We start from the raw sequence: 18178 nt of genomic DNA, 5'->3' as shown, positions 1-18178 counted from the left end.
TCAAATCTACAGAATTGCGAGGTACTGTAAGTGGTTTTACGGAAATAAATCTTTTTACTCCTGGAGATAGCTGCAAGTAGCATCTCTTCAGGCTTTTCCAATTGTGTATAAATAATCCCTAGTGACGGCCAGAGTAGTCTTGTTAAGCCTTTCTTCCTCAGTGTGCCATGCATCTGACAAACCAAAACAGAAAATGCTTTCATCCCCAAAATTTTGCATATTATTTGAGGTGGAGGTAGGCTGCACAGGAATTACTTGCTTTCTTTTTTTCAATGGGCTAAGTATACTCGCAATAAAATGTTTTAAAAATAGGATTTACTATGACTTCCACAGATCTTGGGGGAAGAGGGAAGGCAAAAGGGGGATTGAAATAATAAGGTCATTGTGATTTTTTTTTTTTTTTTTAATAGAATTGGATTCCAATGGCAGGCAGCAGAGCCCCATACAAACAGGTTTAACTGGCAGCCTTCCAAAAGCGAGATGAAAGGTCCTCTGAGTAGTAATTGTCTAAATGGAACAGTCTCTGGCTATTGTGCAACTTCTTCATCTACTTTATTGTACCTTTATAATTAAATGATGTAATTTCTTTTTTTTCCTTTCTTGTTTTCCTCCCGACTAGTGCAGGAAAGCATCTGAGCAACGTTGCCGTAGGATGCAGACAGACTCTGTGGCTTCCAGTTTTTTTCCTGGGTCACAACAAGTCGTGTACAAGGAGTCGTGAGCTGGTGGTTGCCGAAGCAGGACATAAACTGTGCCTTTTCCCAGCCACGAAAGGACACTTACCTGCATTTCAAACCTCTGCTTGCTTAGTGCTGCAGGTGGCCGGTTCACTGGGATTTTTTGCAGGGTGAGGGAATGCCGCTTTTGCTAGAAACTCAGTGGTAAACAGGCGAACGGTGGATCTGATAGGATACAGGGAACACTATATTCAAAAGGGCGGTAAGCAACAGGGCTGTTTAATTCACGGAGGAGACTGGGCAGACACCAGAGAATCGGAAGAAGCTTGGAGCGTTGTGCTCAACACACCCAGAGCCGGCGTTTCCTGAACTCTGCAAGGCTTTGGGGATCAGGAGTGAAACTCTGGTCCCGAAATGCTACAAGACTTCATCAGATGCAAAGGCAGAATTAGAGGACCAGCTTTTTAAGCTCTTTATTTTTGACTGGTCCTTCTGTACCAGAGTGCTTTCCCTCAGTCCAAGTAGCCTATTCACAGGAATAAAGACTATTCAGGTGAGTAAAAGTTAGCAAGACTGGGCCCTGGGTTTGCACATTCAACTACAATAATTTCTTTATTGACTGTAATTTCTGTTGTTTCTGGTTTGATTTTTTTTTCCCCATTCATGATAACAAAGATAGCAAATGAATTGCCTGATTTTGATACAGCTTTAGAATATTCTTCAGGCCTTTGGTCTCATGTCTGCCTGCCTCTCCCTGAGTATGCTTACTTGTGACAATCTGATTTAATTCATTGCCCATTTATCTAATTGTATTATTTTGAAATATGCACCTGGGTTCTATGGAAATACCAAAAAAGGGATAGGAGAAATATAAAGATGACCAACTATTTTATGTATGCACTAATGTTTATATCTATCCATAAGAAATATGAAGTAACAGACCTCCATTTTTTGTAGCAAAATCCAACATAAAGGTTTTGATTTATTTGCCAGAAAGTAAAAACTAATAAATACCGAATAGAATCACAGAAGTCACCCAGCCTATTCAGAAACAGAACTGTTTTATAAAACCACTGCATCAGAATACTGCCAAGTACCACAGGGCCTGATCCTGCCACAAGCCATTGCCTACAGCTTGTATTAATTTCAGCAGAGTTCATAAGCAGAATAACTGCAGGGTATTTGCAAAGCTAGTTAGGCTCTTAATGACCAATTTTTTTATTACCCTTTGATAGACAAACCTACCATTCTCAAAACTGGAAGTTTTGCCTAGGGAAAAATGTAGGATCTGTCTCAAAATTAATGGATCACTTAGATCCTGTCCAGCTTAAAAAAAAAAAAAAAAACCACCCCACCACACCACCAACCCTTAACAGCATTTACATTCAATTACATATAGCATTACATGCAATATTTGGGGCCAGGACCTGCATTAGTTTTTCCAGTTCCGGAAGAGGTGTGCTAGATTAAATTAACAGCTGGCAGAGGAAGGAGAGTAAAAGGGCTATGTACCAATAACATCCTCTTTTATATGGTAGTTGCCCTGGAGCTCATAGAGGGAGAGATTTCTTCTGTGCAGGAATACTTACCCCAGTCAGGGTATTTGATTACTACAGGTAGAGAACATCTGCAGCTCTTCACACCTGCACAGGGCGTGCTAGAAAAAGCAAGGTGGTGCTGTCGGGACAAACCTAGAATACCTGCCTCATTTTGAACTCAGAGCTGTCCTCAGCGTCGGACAGTGACGGCAAATGTACTTATTCTGCTTTCATCATATAGCTGAGGATCCTAAAGAAACAGTCTAGTATCTGGCCTTAGGTGGGAACAGGGACACTAGTTAACTCCCATGTAGAGCTGATTCCTTCTAATTCAGTGAATTCAGCATACAAGGATTTTTAACAGATGATTATTTTGCATTACTTTTTGGTAAGGGGAGAGTAAAATCCATTTGTTCTTTTTGATCTAACAAAACATAAAGTGGACAAGCAATGCTATAATATCTCTAGTTTTATTTCTGAGCGAGTCAAACTTTATTTTATCAAATTGCCATTATACTTGCTTTTCTATGTTTTAATCTGGACGTGCCAAAGGAACACTATGGCATTAGTGCTAACGTGTGTGACTCTTCATCATGGCTGAGAGTTATAGTATGGATAGATCCTCACTCCAGAAAGACCATCAAACAAACTATAATGTTGGTATTCAGTGTTACGAGTCTCCCTCCTTTAACATTTCTCTCAACATACAATGAAGTTTGTTAAATGTGTGTCAAAAACCCTTTAAAAAAGGCAAGGAGTGACACACACCATTATTTGCGTGTACCTCCCTTAGGTGCACAATTTGCATTTCTGACCTTGGGGCAGCAAGTCTGCGAGGTGGCTATCCGGCCATCTGCGGACACATACGTCCGGGAATCCGCGTGCAAGAACGCATGTTATAGCTGAACCCGGGATTCCCTTGCTGCCAGCTGAATGCTGTATATTTAGAGTTAGTTCACTACACACACATTCTCATTCACACACTCATGCACACAGGCGAACACACGCAAATTACAGCAGGATCTTTCGAAGACTATCTTCTCCTGCATTTATAACCACCTCGGCTAGAGCTGCCACATTTTCTCTGTGGCTAACACTTAGCAGAGCTGCCTTCACACATAACCCAGGGCCAGGCAATTTCAGCAGCTCCTGGCAGGAGAAACGGATGTTCCTGAACCCAGGACAAGGCAGGCAGTGAGAGAGGAACAAGTCTCACTTATTTCAAGATGAAAAACCTCTCTAATAACTGAAACTCCATGTGCCAAAGGTGAGCTCTGGTGACATGTTTGCCTGCTGTCAAGGTTGAATTCTCTGTTTATGTCCCAGGCACAGCGAGCACACGTGGCAGAGCGATCCGGCCCTCCGCAGCCAGCCCAGCACATCCGCGCCCTCACCTAGACGGAGAAGAGGAATCCCTCCCTCGGCACTGAAAGCAGCAGTAGGGTGCCAGGACGCTGGCAGGTTTTGGACATGTTCACTTGTCCATTACAAATGGGCCTGAAGCCACCGATACATTCCATACAGGTCGTTAAATAACAACTAGACACAAAGAGTCGCTAGCAACACAGCCAGGATCCCAACTAGTGATCTACATACCCGCTACACCACCTGTTTGTACTGTCTCAGTGCAAGGCTATACTGCGCAACTCACCTCTACTTCTCACTTTTAAGACATACAGAACAAAATGCATACATTGGCAAACACATGTGAGAGTATATCCCTCATGAATAATTAGCTTTAAGTAATAATTCCGCTTGCAATGTTTGAAGAGGGAATTAACGTGGGCTATCAAGGGAGTTTGGGACAGAGAACACACTTAGCAAACAACTATTTTTAAAGATTGCATGGTGTAAGAAGCAATGATTTTTCACTGTGATGGAAATAAACCACTGGGGAATCATCTGAATGCAACAGAAGAACCATGGGAGGGAAATGTTATTTTGTTGTATGGAGTAACCATGCTGTGGGTAGCAAAGATACTGTCATCCTTTACTGAAACCCTCATCATCCTGCAAAATCGTGCATCGTTTGTAGACAGGATGGTTAGGCTGGGTTTTATGTATATCTCCCCTTTCCTATACTTCAGATCAAAGAAACATTTGAGGCAAACTGACCATCGCCTTGAACCTGTACCTTTGGGGAAAAAAGAAGAAGAAGGACCAAAAGACGAAAAAAACCATAGCACGAAAATGCTACAGGCAAACAGATGCATCTCCACCCCAAGAGAAAATGATTCCTTTTTAACACTCCTAATAAATTCATGTAATGTTTTGTAGACATTGAAAATATTCCAAAACATAGCTCAGTGTAAACAACAAGCTGGGTTTCCTCCTGCTCTTTAGCATTTCTCTTTGTTTACTCTCCATTCGAGGATAGAAAAAGCCTACAGTGAGCACTGTGAATGGTGTGATTCAGGACTGATGGGGCATTCAGTAAGGGAGTGATGAAATACAGACCTATGTAGCCTCCAATAAAATAATGTGGACTTTGCCTGAGTCATCAGGGTCAAACAAAATTTAAAAACAAAAAAATCCAATGTCTGCTTTATTAATACTTTTTATTTGTGTGTGGAAAATAATCTGAAACCATGGTGATGGGCAGACTATATTAAGCTTAGAGAGACAGAGAGATGAGAGAGACATTCTGGGGTGTGTCTGCTCTCACCCCCACTGCCTTCTTGCTCCCACACCCCACGTGTCAGCAGTAGAGACCCTGTGGGAAACTGCCCTGGCAATGCTTCAGGAAGCAATGCCCAGACAGGCCAGTTCACCCATCGCAAGGAGAGGTACTTGGCTAGAGACGCCAGCTCCCATCTGTGAGCCCGAATGGCTCTGCTCAGCCTCTGCTCAGCTCAGGAGGTCCTGGCATGTTCATTTGGTAAAAAAACAGCCCTTACCTTTGGCAATCAGCTCCTCCATCTCTTGGTCGAATCCTTGTCGGTGGCATTTCCTCCAGAGCCCCATGTTGGTTGAGTTGTACTGTCTGTTGCACTCGTCGACTGCACTCATAGCAAAGATCTGCCTCCTGTTTCTTGCCAAGAGGAGTTTCCCTTCCCAGCGGTCCAACCTAGACCTGCTGGCCCTGAGAGGCAGGTTGTTGTTGGAGTTATAAATGAAGCCAGGATCATTTCTCTTCGTGGTGATGCTCTTGCACCTCTCTCTGTGCTTCCTGGCATCAGTTTCGTACCAATGATCAGAGCAGATTGCCACAGCCAGCATGCCCAGGGCACACAGAGCTAGAGAGAGGCCAGCATACAGCAGTAACCTTCCAGCAGCCATACCTCAGCTTCACAGAAACACCATGGACATCTTCACAACAGGCAAAGCCCTTGAGCGTGAGACCACGCAAGAAACCTCCGGAGCAGCTGCTAGGTGTCACTTGGCAGAGATCGCCTCCAACATCCCCAGCTCCCGTGGCTCACATCCACGCTGCGGAGGGATGCCGAGAGCGCTACAAAGTTCTGCCCTGGAGGCAGTCCTGGAGTCTCATCTGCCTCTTCTCCTTTGTGGAGGAGACCTGGCGAGGAGAAACACAGCCTTCCACCTCAAACAGGACGGAGCCAGCGACCCACCTATACAATGATGTCTTGCTCCCCTTGCCACGAGCACCCGAGCGATGGGGGCCGAAGCGATATATCCCCCCTGAAGAGACCTGAAAGCTACGGCTGTTTGATCAGTCCGTTAATCTCTTTCAATCTGGCCAGCTCAGAAATCCAGAAGAGATGGCTTTCGGATCAGCAGGCTCACCAGAGCATCATCACAGGACAGAAAAGTTCAACAGCTAGAGATCTCCCGCTTGCAAGCAGCTGGCTATCCCGGGCTGAGAGACCAGTGACTCGCCTTTTCTTTGTCAGTGGCTCAGCAAGAGCATCAGCGTCTGGACCGTCGGTCGCTTGCTTGGATTTAAAGCGGGGTCGAAGGGGAGGGAGTAAGAGGGGGGGAGCAATCTGTTGTTGCTGCTGCTGCTGTTGTTGCTGCTGTTTTAAATCTATGGCTGGAATATAACCTCCCCGGCTGGAGCTGGAAACGCAGGCACGCACAGGTCTCCCCCTTAGCAGACTTCGCTGACAGTCACTGACATCTTGGCTTCGGAAACACCTCGGCTTCTCTCCGCCAGCCTTGCCATTCACTCCCCTGCTTTTGTCGTCTGCGCTGTCATCCAGGCAGCGTAACGCCACGATCCCTTTCCCTGGAGCGCCCCAGTAGCGCTTCGGCTCTCCCGGCGAGCGCGGCAGCTTCTCCGCTCCCGGGCCGGGGAGAGGCGGCGGGGGCAGCCGCAGCCCCGGCAGGACCCGCCGCCGACCGCGCACCTCCCGCTAAGCAGCACTGGAAGCAGTCCTCGGCCCCAGCATCGTTCTTCTACACACACAAACACACACGCACGCACACACACACACACACGCTCCCCCCTTTCCGCTGGTATCTGAAAAGCTTCCTTCGTCCCCGGCGCTGGGATGTGTTGTGCACAGTTTTCCTAACACGGCGGCACGTTAGCCATCTGCAAGATGAAGGCAGGCGGGCAGGGCTACGGCTGGCTGCAAGGATGCGAAGGAATGGGGAGGGGAGGCAGGTCGGGGGAAATCAAACCAAAACAAACCGGGGAAGGGTGGGGGACACGCACACAATGCTACACACCTTACACGGGGAGAGGAAAGCAGCCCCTAACTGTTGTCAACAGCTTTCGGTCTGCATCATTTCTCTGCCATATGGCCCGATCTCCACGTCGGAGCTGAGATTTTTAGCTCAGCAGCTTCATACGAATCGTATCCCCAGCATCAGCAGTTATATATTCAGACATATTTTTTTTTTCTCCTTAAATTTCCAGTCCCTTTCTCTCTAATGGGAATAACTCACCCATCTTGTAGAGATCAAGTACAACAGAAGGCGAGCTGGAGTCCCCAAGCTTTAGAAATCTCATTTTACCGTTTTTAACCCAAATAAGAGCGAATCCAATCTTCTGTACACCTGGGAATCTTTCCTTGTTCAAACACCGAGCCCTGCAGCCTTGGCTAAAGCCTACAGACAGAGAATACAGAGCGCTGAGCCAAAAGCCAGTGATGTCACCCATGCAACGTGAGACTCATTTCTTATTTCTCTAGCCTCCTTAAAGATAAACTGCACCACTTCCCAGGCAGGAAATGTCGAAGCCTTACTTTCTTAAGAGGGGAAAATGTAAAACCTGGATTTAACTGGATCCTGCTCATTCTTGGTCACAAGCCCTTGCATTGTGTCAACCAAATCCAAGACAAGCGGAGCTGTTCTTACTGCACCAAAAAAATCCCAACCCACTACATAACACAAAGCATGAGCTTGAAAAAACCCTGGATTCAAGACCTGGATTCTCTGTGATCCAGAAACCTGAGGCGTCCAGACTCTGAAGCGTACTGTTTAAAAAGGAAATAAGCACAGTCATTTCCCTTGCATCAAAAAGCTCTGGATCCTGGCACATCCCGGTCTGTGAGTACCACAGCGTCCTGGAGCTGGCAGAGGGACCTAGGTAGCCCCATCCAATATTTGGCTCCTAGACATCAAAGACTCCACAGCACGAACAGCAAACAATACGGTCGCTCCTACTGCACTAAAAAGTTCACAGACCGATGTCTCTCCAGGGGTGAGTGCTGCAAAAATCTACATCTATGCTGGATCCTACCAGCTTTTGGCCCCTGAAGCCCGAGCTGGATCACCTGAATAGAAAATAAGCACAGCTTTTATTGGAGCCCCTGGGTTGGTGATAGCCCTTGGCCCCAAGAGGGGGGTACTGGGATTTTGCTGGCTTTTAACCCTAGCCACACAAATTGTACTTGCTCCAGTGAGGAGAGCAGAGGAGGGACATAGTAGCTCTTTGTGCATCAGAAATACATACCTGGGTTTTCTTCTGGAATACAGCTGCATCGGAAAAAACCACATGGCTGGATCCCACCGGGTTTTGGCCCCGAACTAAACTGTATCATCAAAAAAGGCAAGATGTCTCCTTCCATTTTACCTGGCAAAACCAGGTCCCAAGTCAGCTGGGATTTTCAGCTGTGGAAGGACATCTCCTCCATTAAACCTTTCTTGGTTTACAATGGACTGTATTGTCCAACCCCTCGCATGATTATGAAACTTGCAAAGTTGATCATCCAGACCACAGATATTGCAATCATCTGCATCCACTGAAACAGTCCTGCTGCAAACTTTCAATGTTATGTTATGAGTATCAACTATATCTGGAAAGCTCTAGATAAAGTTAATTGTTTTATTGAAACAAGGCACTAGTATAAGGGGGGTTTTAGCAGTAACTTCCCTTCGCTGTTCATAACAAAGGCAAATATTTAAAGATCTAAGGTTTTTTTGGTTTTTTTTAAATAGTTAAGCACAGGTGGATCCACTTCTACAACTGGATTTTTCAAGCAACTCCATGTCAGGACATAAAAATAATTAAATTTTATAGTGTGCTTGGAGCAGCCATACTTCTTGTCTGTTCAGAGAGAAAATGTAGAGGTTTATGGTCAAAAAGCTCCTGGCTCCTATAAGAAGATGGCAAGCGGGTTTCTTGTATTGAATCCACCCGGAGATGAGAGTGCACCTGGGTTTCTGGGTCAATTTTTAGCATCAAGTCCCAAGCTGGAGGATGAGAACAGAGAACAAGCCTAATTTTACCAAACATGGTTTGTTGGCTGATAGGATTTTTGATTTAAGCACGAGAGTCTGCTACATTTATTCTCTATTTAGACTGAACTGGAAGACAGAACTGGGTTGGTTTGGGTTTTTTTCTAAACTTCCAGTTTAGACAGAACTGGAAGACTGAGGGTAAGAGCGAAATGGAGGATCCAGCTACTAGACCTGTTTTTCTCGTAATATTGGCCAAAGATACGTTAGGGGACAGGAAAATAGTACAGCATAATCATACCTACATTTCTTTTCTAGTTAAACATTAGGATTACAGTCCAAAAAGCCAAGATTTGGTTGGACCCAGGTAGGCCCAGGTGCCAGGTTTTTCCACCACACTCCAGGGCAGTAAGAGAGTTTGGGGTAGGGGGACTTTGGTACCTGGAAAAGCCAGACTTGTTCCCTCTTCCCATTCTTAAACATGGGTTTGAAAGCCAAAAAATTGGCATGCAGTTCCAGGTTTTATCTTTTTCTCTGGAAAGGCATTTCAGTGGCAGTTTCTATGCATTTTTTTTTTTTTTTTGCTTGCATTTGTAGCTTTATCAGATGGCAATCTATATCCTCCTGCAAGTCACCTTAAATATATAAATTTAGGAGAAAGTGTTGGATTTCAGATGAGCTCCACTTTAACTCTCAGAATTAAACATTTCTCTTCCTCATCATCATTATCCCCTTCTTTTCAGGAGGGCCAGAATATTGTTTGCTGCAGGCGTTAGGAACCTTTCCTCTGTCTCTTCCCGGGATTATTATAGACAGCCCCTTCCCAGCACAAACAGATCATTATTAAATTCTCTTCCTCCCACTCCACCCCTGCCTCGCCACAGGGGGGAAAAAAACAATCCTTGTCGATCTTCAGATGAATGTAAGCTGGGAGGAAGGCATTTAAAAAAAAAAAAAAAAAATCCACGCACACTTGGGCACGCGATGTGGAAACCGCTCCCTACAGGGAATTAAGGGCATCTTGGCAAAGGCAGGTAATTCATTGGTCTTAAATGAATCAGGGACTGAAATTGCAGTTTTAGTAAAGGATTGAAAGCTGAGGCTTTCCTTTCTGCACGTAACGATTTCAGTGATCCAGAGGGAAAGCTAAAGCACATGGGTGCACAGGAAAAATGTCTGAAGGCATGGGACAGAGAAGCGGAGCCCGGCGAGCCTGCTCAGAGCAAATTCCTTGTGACAAGCCCTGTGCACTGCCTGCTAGACCTCACCGCAGATCTTATCTTACAGATAGGGCCACTCTCCTCTCCGTTCCCTCCCGGGATTGTTTCCGCTTTCCTTAGCATCCTCCAGCTACTATCACCCACCGCCTTCCAAGAAAGCTTCAGACCCCAAAGCAAAGAGAGCGCCCGCACACAGGCGGGGTGCTGGGTTAGAAGGGGGGAAGGGCAGAGTTAATGGACAACCAACTGCAATTTGCTTGTCTTCGGGATTTTATTTTTTTTTTACATCAAAATGACCTCCACCATATTTTTCTTCTTCCTCCTCTTTTTTTTTTTTTTTCTTTTAAAGAAAAAGAGTTCAGTGCCATCTAGTGGGGGAGGGGACTGAGCAAGTCGATGAACTTCCCATTTCTAGGGATCTGTGCCGCTAACTCAGTTATTCAACAGGGAGAAAGGATCCTCAGTACTTCCCTTCTCTCTTTGTGATCTTCATTTCCCAAGAGGTGATGTTTACTTTACACGGGCTCCAGCCTTCATTCTTGGTAATGAACCACCTACTGAAGCCAAAGGAACTCGTACTAGCGTTGCATTACTTGGAGCAGCACCGACTCTGGAGGCAGTTTGCTGCTCTAATTACACGATTTCAAACACAAGACAGTAATCAAACCAAATACAGATATAACAAATTATATCTGCTAATATTTTTTATCATTCCAATGCACCTTGGATACTGGTGTGGGTGAATCCTCAGCATGCCAGCCCTTCTACTAACACAGACATAAAAGATGCTGCCTACCCCATAGAAGCATCTTATGATAACTCCCACAAATACTTGACCCATCAGTCAAACAGATTTTGGGGTGTTCAGGTGACTCAGAGGCTCTATAAAGGAAGATCTGGACCATGAAACACCATATAAAAGTTTGTCATCTAAACCCCGGGCATCTAAATCAGTTGTTAATGCTCCTTCTAGTATCTTTTTTTAATAAAGGCATTTTCAGAGAGAAACACCAGCCAGCTGCATAAACACGAACTACCCCCCCACACACTCGCACACACAGAGATCAGGCAGACAGCTATGTACACACTGGGCTCTAGCTGTGCACACACTAGTATCTGGCTGTGCACACTAGCACCTAGCTGGGTGTCTTCTGCCCTCCGCCGTGCCAATTCCCGAAAGGGATTTGTTTTGCTCTCTCTAAAAAAAGAAAACATTTGGATTGCAAAGTTAAGCAAGCTAGTGAATGCCAGATTTAAGATCCCCCATGCAACATTAATTCACCCTTCATGTAAACACATTATGATACAATCTTTAATTACATGATTTTTGTTTCCATGGGTGTCCTGCCTTTTTCAGCGCAAAGGATGGATGTCGCTCACTTAATGAAGGGTATTCAAATTTTCTCCTGTGCTTATCACCCAATGTGTGGTGCATGTACTCTTTACTGCAGAGCATCCAGATCTTGCACTGAATACAGAATGATTAATTTCCTCATGGGCTTTTCTATAATGGTGTTCTCATTGTAGTGTTTGAGGGTTGTTTTTTTTACAAACATCAATGAATTTATCTTCAGAGCTCCCTGCTGAGGAACAGAGATAAAAGCCAATATTTTCAAACATGTCAGTGTATTTTGGGTGCTCAATTAAAGAACCTTAGAACCAAAACTTTCAGGGTGCTTAGCACTTGCCTTCCTCAGAGAACAGCTCCCAGTCACCTTGGCTCTAGACGCAGTAGGCAGTACTTCTGCAAATTAGTTCATGGGTGACTGAAAGCAGATACACAGAAAATGGGGACTACATGGACAGTAGTTGGGAAGAATGTAATTTATTTGACTCAGCTTCATAGTAGCGACTCTTGCAAAAGGTGAAATAAAATCCAATTTTCAATTTCAATTCAATTGCCTTAACCATGTGACCATGATTTTTCCTACCTGTATTTCTCTGCTAGGCTCACTACACAGCCTCCAAACTCATCACCAAACAGCCACCATCTCAGGACTGCAGAGTCCTAGTTCATCCACAAATGGAAACTCCACAAATGGAGTTTGTGTAGAGAGTAGGATCTGATCATGTATCTTACTTCATGAGCACAAGGCAAAAGTGAATTGCAAGTCACGGACAATTTTTGTTCTGGTGTTTTCTTAGAGTCTTGATTTAGTGACCTGAAGTTGTGACGAACAGGAGAAGCACGTGTGAACTGAGACAGAATTAATCAGGGAGGTCAGGAGCAGAATGAAGTGTAGCATCAAAAGAACAGATTTGTTTTGGGAGGAAGCAAAACGAATTGCTGGGCAGAAAGCTGGAAGACATGTAGGTGAGCAGTCCTGTATCATTTTTTTCAATAAAGCTGAAGGAATGGGCAACACTAAATCGCCTCACACAAAGACAGGTAAAAGACAGCACCCAACTAAAAAGAACCACAGTATAATGCTGTTTTTCCAAAGACAAAAAAAAAAAAAAGACTGGGAGCTTTCCACTAAAATTGCTTCCTCCTGTGAAAACTTACTCTTTATTGTTTAGCTGTCAACTGTCAAAACCACATCACCGTTAACAACCTAAGGCTACACTGTGGACACAGCTAACTACGTATGATAACCACTGCTGCTCATCAGAATATCTCCAAAAATAGTTTTAAGCTCAGGCAAAACAAGGATGAACTGTTTTAAAGTAAATTGTAATTAAACTTTCCCCCAAACTGCCCAATGCGGACATCATGCTTGGAAAATGTCAGCCGAAGGAGTTTAGCAAAGCTGTAAGCTCCTGAAAATAAGGCCTGGTAGGCAGACTTAGTCAGCTGAAGACATTGTCCCTGCACCATCTCTTGAGACTGAGTGTTCATGGGCACTGTGCTAAACTGCAGAATAACTTGGAACCTATCGCTCCACCTTTAAAGGTGTTGCCACGAGTTTTATCTACCAGGTGGTAGGATCTAAATGTGTCCCACACTCACAGGCGAGCACTAAAGAGACTCAGGAAAGCCAGCCTTGTCCCTCTGTTGAGTCCTGAGTAAACACTCAAGCTCTTGCAATGTCAGAGGAGCATCAGGACAACATTTAAGAAAAAGAAAAGGCCTAAGTCGCACATGTTTAAGTCAGTCTTTGTTGATAGTGGGAGTTCTGCTGAGCTAGGAGACAACTCAGCCAAAGCACACATACAATCTTTAGCCCTCAGGGCTATTTCATGTTCATCTCCCTACAACAGAAAACACATCTCAGAACTTGCTTTCGCAACAGAGATTCAGCTTCACTCCAGTGCACTCTGTGATCACAGCAGCCACTCTGTTATGCCTCCTGCTTACTATCTTGACCACTTGGTAGTCAACATCTTCGTATTCTATAGCTTCTTCTCCTCTGAGTTGGACTAGGTTTCACATGAACTCTGTCCTGCAGACCTGTTTCCCCAAATGCCTTGCTAAGAGGACTACTGCTCCATTCATGCCCCCCTCCCCCCCGCCCCCGCCATCCTTCCCCCAATTTACCTTATGGATACATCAAGCCCAGCCTCCTACCCTAAATCCTGCTGCAGGAGAAACCCGTTGCCTGCTGCAGTGATGAAGGTGACATGGCTCTGAATGCAGGAGTTCTATAGCAAGGTTACTTGCTGCCTAAAGCCAGCTACAAAAGGAAGATGGCTCTCTGACATCACCATCATTGGGCTCAGCTGAAAACTGGAGATATTACTTCTCATTAAAATTCATAGATCTTGCGACTTTTATAGAAATAGCAAGAAGAATCCAGGATGGCAGAGATAAGATATTAGGGCCAAAGAGTAGTGACTCAGAGCAAAAACTCAGACTTCTGGCTGCCAATAATAAGCATATTTTGTATGAAGTGACTTTTATTCTTAAAGCTACATCTAACACGTTGATCTTCAATATATTAAAGCCTGAATAATTCTGACTTGGCTATAGTGCACCAATATTTAGTTCATATAGGCAGTCTTATATGAGGGTCCATCTGTAGTAGTTAGTTTGCTTGACGTGGTAAGTCACACTGCATGACCTTCCCTAAGCTTGTGGCAGATTTCAGAACCCATTGTTTATTCCCAGAGAGATTTCTGGACATGGATTCTATCAATTAGCAGTGTTTTGTGAACTAATCCACTGAAAGACAGAGCCACAATCTTTGTAGACCAGTAACACGGCCTTTGGCAATAAATGTATCACATCTGTGATTGGCTCCCTGCTGCCGATTCAATTTGTTGCTTCTTTTAGTCACAAAAGAAGAACAAGAATTAGTTAAAAATCAGAATTCATAGATCATAAGAAATCATCACAGAAGGGACTGGAAAGACAACCAGTAAGCAAAACCAAAAATAGCACCTGCTTAGAAAAACTATATTCTCTAAAAACATTCAATTTTGGAACATGACTCAGAAGTAAGACCTCAATCTTCATGTATTTCATTTGGCTGTGAAGCCCTAGCAGAGTAGATCCATTTAAAATCAAAAAATTAAAAAAAAAGTATATAGATACACATTGTGTGTCTCTGTAAAAGCAGCTGACATCTATGATGATAAACTCTCTATTTAGACAGAAGTATGCTGCTATCTTCAACAGTTTTCCATTTACCTCTCCTCATTTATTATCACCATCCATATTTGCATGAAAATGAAGTATTTGGTTCTTCAGAGTTCATTCATTTGTGCAGTTCATTTCCCCACATGAAACTTTAGCACTGTGATACCGCAATGGGTTGTTGAGGAATTGATTAGATCACAAAGAGAGGATTAGAGCTCCAGGTGGGAAACATGCAGCAGGAAGAGATGAATGCCTAAGCAAGAAGCCCTAGTTTCCAAGCAATTGCCATTGGTTTGTTAGTCTTAACAAAGAATAAAGGAAAGAGGAGGAAAGAAAATCTATACATTTCAGCAGAATTGCTACCAGTGCTCATTTTCTAAGAGATGGCAGCAGCTCCTTAAGGACTATTCTTCTTCTGTCAACACTCAGTTGAAATCACAACAGCAGTTAGTTTCACATGCCATTGTTATTTTTCATTGGAAATAGCAATCCAATATGTTATACCACTAAATGTGATACACCGAATGAGGCATTTGCAGAGACCTACAGCTCGATGCCTCTCTTCTAGAGCACCTTTCTGAAGCTGGGCTTCTCAAAGTGCTTTACAGCAACAACGTAGATGATTACAGTGCAGTGAATGGATGCAAACTCTGTACGTACAACGTGTTTGAGGGAAATGCCTCTTTGGAGTGTCCAGCCAGGACAGTGATTTGCTTTCCTCCCCACACATCTGACTTAGGGCCAGAGTGATCTCTGCCAGTCCTCTGTTCCAGAGGATTTATGGTTGGAGACCCCACACAGTACCTGACCATTTGCCAGTGACTTGCATGCTCGCAGCAGCAGCTACAGTTGTGAAGACCTCGTGGAAAGCTCAGTTCTGCAGGCACGGGCCCTTGTTGCCGTTTTCTGTTCAGAGCAGAACTGACCCATTACTAGGGCAGACTGGGGCCGCTCCAGCCAGGCTGGACACAGTGGGATTTCAAAGCTCAGTAGCAGTTAGCTGCTTGTCTGCTGAACTGATGGAAGAAGAGCACTCCAAGGCATCTCCAGCACTTCCAGGAAGCTCAGTGTAACAACAGCTCAGCAGGAGGACATCTCGAAGACCATGGCAACAAACTCAGCCCTGCTTTGATTACTGTGATAGCACTGAACACAGTAGAGCCTTTCATAGAGCAGGACCCAGCCTCAACCACTTGGGGCAAGCAACTGACAAAAAAAGGTCTGAAGCCTCTAAAGAGTAGTTTGTGCAGATTACCCACCACAGCAGGACAAAATGAGAAGTTTGATATGGTTTTGACAATTATTGGGGTATTTAGTCACCTGCAACATAGTCACTATGGCTCATACTCTGAAGTTGTTCCAGTGAGAACTGCTGTGCCATGAAAAACATGCACTTATTCACCTTTGCTCAGGTAGGCCTCAGGTAAGCACCCACCAAACAAGAAACAATGGAGAGTTCTAAGCCTTAATGACCCTACTCTGATTGCCCAACAGGTATGTTAAAGAGACTGGCCTGCAAGAAGCTAATTCTCTTGATTGTTTCCAGAGAAATGGACTAAGGAACAAAATCTCCCCAGGACAAAAATGGAGAAAAAGGAAATTTGGGACTCACAGCCATAAAATTTGAAGAAGGAGCACGTGCAGGAGCAGGGCTCATTCAGCCTGGGTACTGGCAAGGTCAGAAAGAACGAGCTGAATCAAAAAAAATGTTTGCAGCTCAAAAGACAAAAGCACATGCTGCAAGAAGAAAGATCCTGAATACCCTCCAAAACCCGCCTGCCAGACAGAAGAATTCTCCAACAGGCTGAAGAAACTGAGGCTGGGAAGTGCATGCAAGATTGATGATGTTTCTCTAGACAGGCATATTCTGAAGCAAAGAGCAATGCTGGTTACTAGTGCTGTGCAAGGTCGCTGTGCGTATCCTGGGGCTACCCTGATATAATAAACGGCAGCTTCGTGTCACCCACCAGGACTGAAGAACTCCAAATTAAAACAAAAAAATTATGTGTTTCCATGACTTTGCCTCCAAAAGGCTACAGAAGGGGGAAAGGCTGATCAATGATGTTTAGGTCTACAAAGAGTGCTACGGACATGACTGGGTACCTGGGATTCCGGCCAGATCTTGGAAAACCTGCTAACTTGCAAACAGAGGCAGTCAGAGAGAGGCCATCTAGAGTGCTCCCAAAGACCTGGGGATGTATCCTGTGGTCAGCATTGGTCGAGATACCCAAAGACAAGAAGGGACCTAAACCAGGAAAACATGGAGAGAAATCTCCATTGGAATGCACCATAGAGGTCAACAGGGATATACAATATCAAACTCTGCCAAAACTCAGGAGACCCAACAGCTCACAAACCCAAGAGGTCTAGATGCAAGACAGCATCTTGACAAGACTTCAGCATGCAGAAACAGAAATGTGAACTCAAACAGACCTGACCAATCTCCTTGGATTTTCTGTTTAAGAGATTGATGTCTTCCTGAAAATTTTATTGCTGGAACATTTTTATTTGCCCTTCATTTTCACACTTGGTCAAACAGAGTTAGAGATGGACAGCTCTTTTGACCCCGTTTGAAAACCTTGGTGGATGTCCTTTCAGATGAGTTCTCCAAGGAATGATGGAAGAGAAACTACAAGAGCTTTTATCAGCAGTGAGCCAGATGTCTCCATTATTTCTTCTCTTTTCAGCTGATTTCATCTTTTTAGTATTTTTCCTTTTTTTCCTCCCCCCTGCAATACTTTATTCCAGCCAAGAAAAATGCGTCTTTGCTACTGTTGCTTTTAAAAGTTTTATGTGCGTGTTGTTGGTAAAGTAACAATAATATTTTAATCCTGTAGTATGTTTTTCACTAGGGGAAGCTGAAGCATTTTCTATCAATTATTCTTCACAACCCATTTCTGAAGCGGACAGTATTAGCCCCAGTTTACAGAGGGATGAAATGGCAGATAGGTTAATTAACTTGCTTAAGGTCATTCAGTGAGTTAGTAATGGAGCTACGAAAAAAACAAGATTCAACAATTGTCATTCCCAGTCCCTTGATCTAACCACTAAGAAATATTTCTTCTCTTCAGTCTTAAGTACTTCATTTAAATCACTGATCATTTCTTCTGACATATTGTTGAAGTACAAATTAGTCAGCCTAAATGACAAGCATGTAGATGTGTGGAGATCTACAGCATCCTCTCCTCACTTGCCTGCTCAGCTTCATGCACCCCCTGCTATGCTGAACAACTCATCTGCCATTCCAAACGGACATGCTACAGTTCTTCTGAAGAACTGTCAATACCATTTCAGGCATCAGTCCGAGGGCATCGCGAGAGAGAGGAAGAGCACTTGCTCTCTTTCCTCAGGAGGCGAGAAGGCTGCCTCAACAGCCCAGCTCTCCGGGAAAGCAATAAGCTCAAGACGCCAACTGGCTTTGAAAGATAATTTCTATTTTTCTCTTATGCTGCATCTCCCTCCCAAGTGTTTCCAGTGTTAGACAGCTGGAGCTGCAGTATTTAAGAGCTGCATCTTTGTAGATTTCACTCTGTGGCATTAGTTTGATGAGTGATTTTAAAGTCAAAATATCCTTCAAATGCCCACCCAAAGTCTGTCAGTCTCTTAATACAACACATTCTCCCCAGAGGGATTTGC

General features: G+C 44.2%; 1 protein-coding gene across 1 annotated transcript in view; it reads right to left on the bottom strand.

Annotated features, from left to right (window-relative positions):
* The window catches only part of TMEM178B (transmembrane protein 178B), a 221734-nt gene extending 214859 nt beyond the window's left edge, over positions 1–6875 (bottom strand). Inside the window, exons 1-2 of the mRNA XM_075755566.1 lie at positions 6851–6875; positions 5113–6713 (exon numbers count right to left, since the gene is read on the bottom strand). Coding sequence (XP_075611681.1) covers positions 5113–5494 — 382 coding nt within the window. The 5' untranslated portion in view covers positions 5495–6713; positions 6851–6875. The remainder of the gene's footprint in view (positions 1–5112; positions 6714–6850) is intronic.
* Positions 6876–18178: the final 11303 nt, after the last annotated feature.

This window comes from Balearica regulorum, chromosome 1, assembly GCF_011004875.1.
Source record: "Balearica regulorum gibbericeps isolate bBalReg1 chromosome 1, bBalReg1.pri, whole genome shotgun sequence".
Classification (NCBI taxonomy): Eukaryota; Metazoa; Chordata; class Aves; order Gruiformes; family Gruidae; genus Balearica; species Balearica regulorum.
Note: the sequence above shows the minus strand (reverse complement) of the source record. Positions and strands in the feature narration are given on the sequence as shown.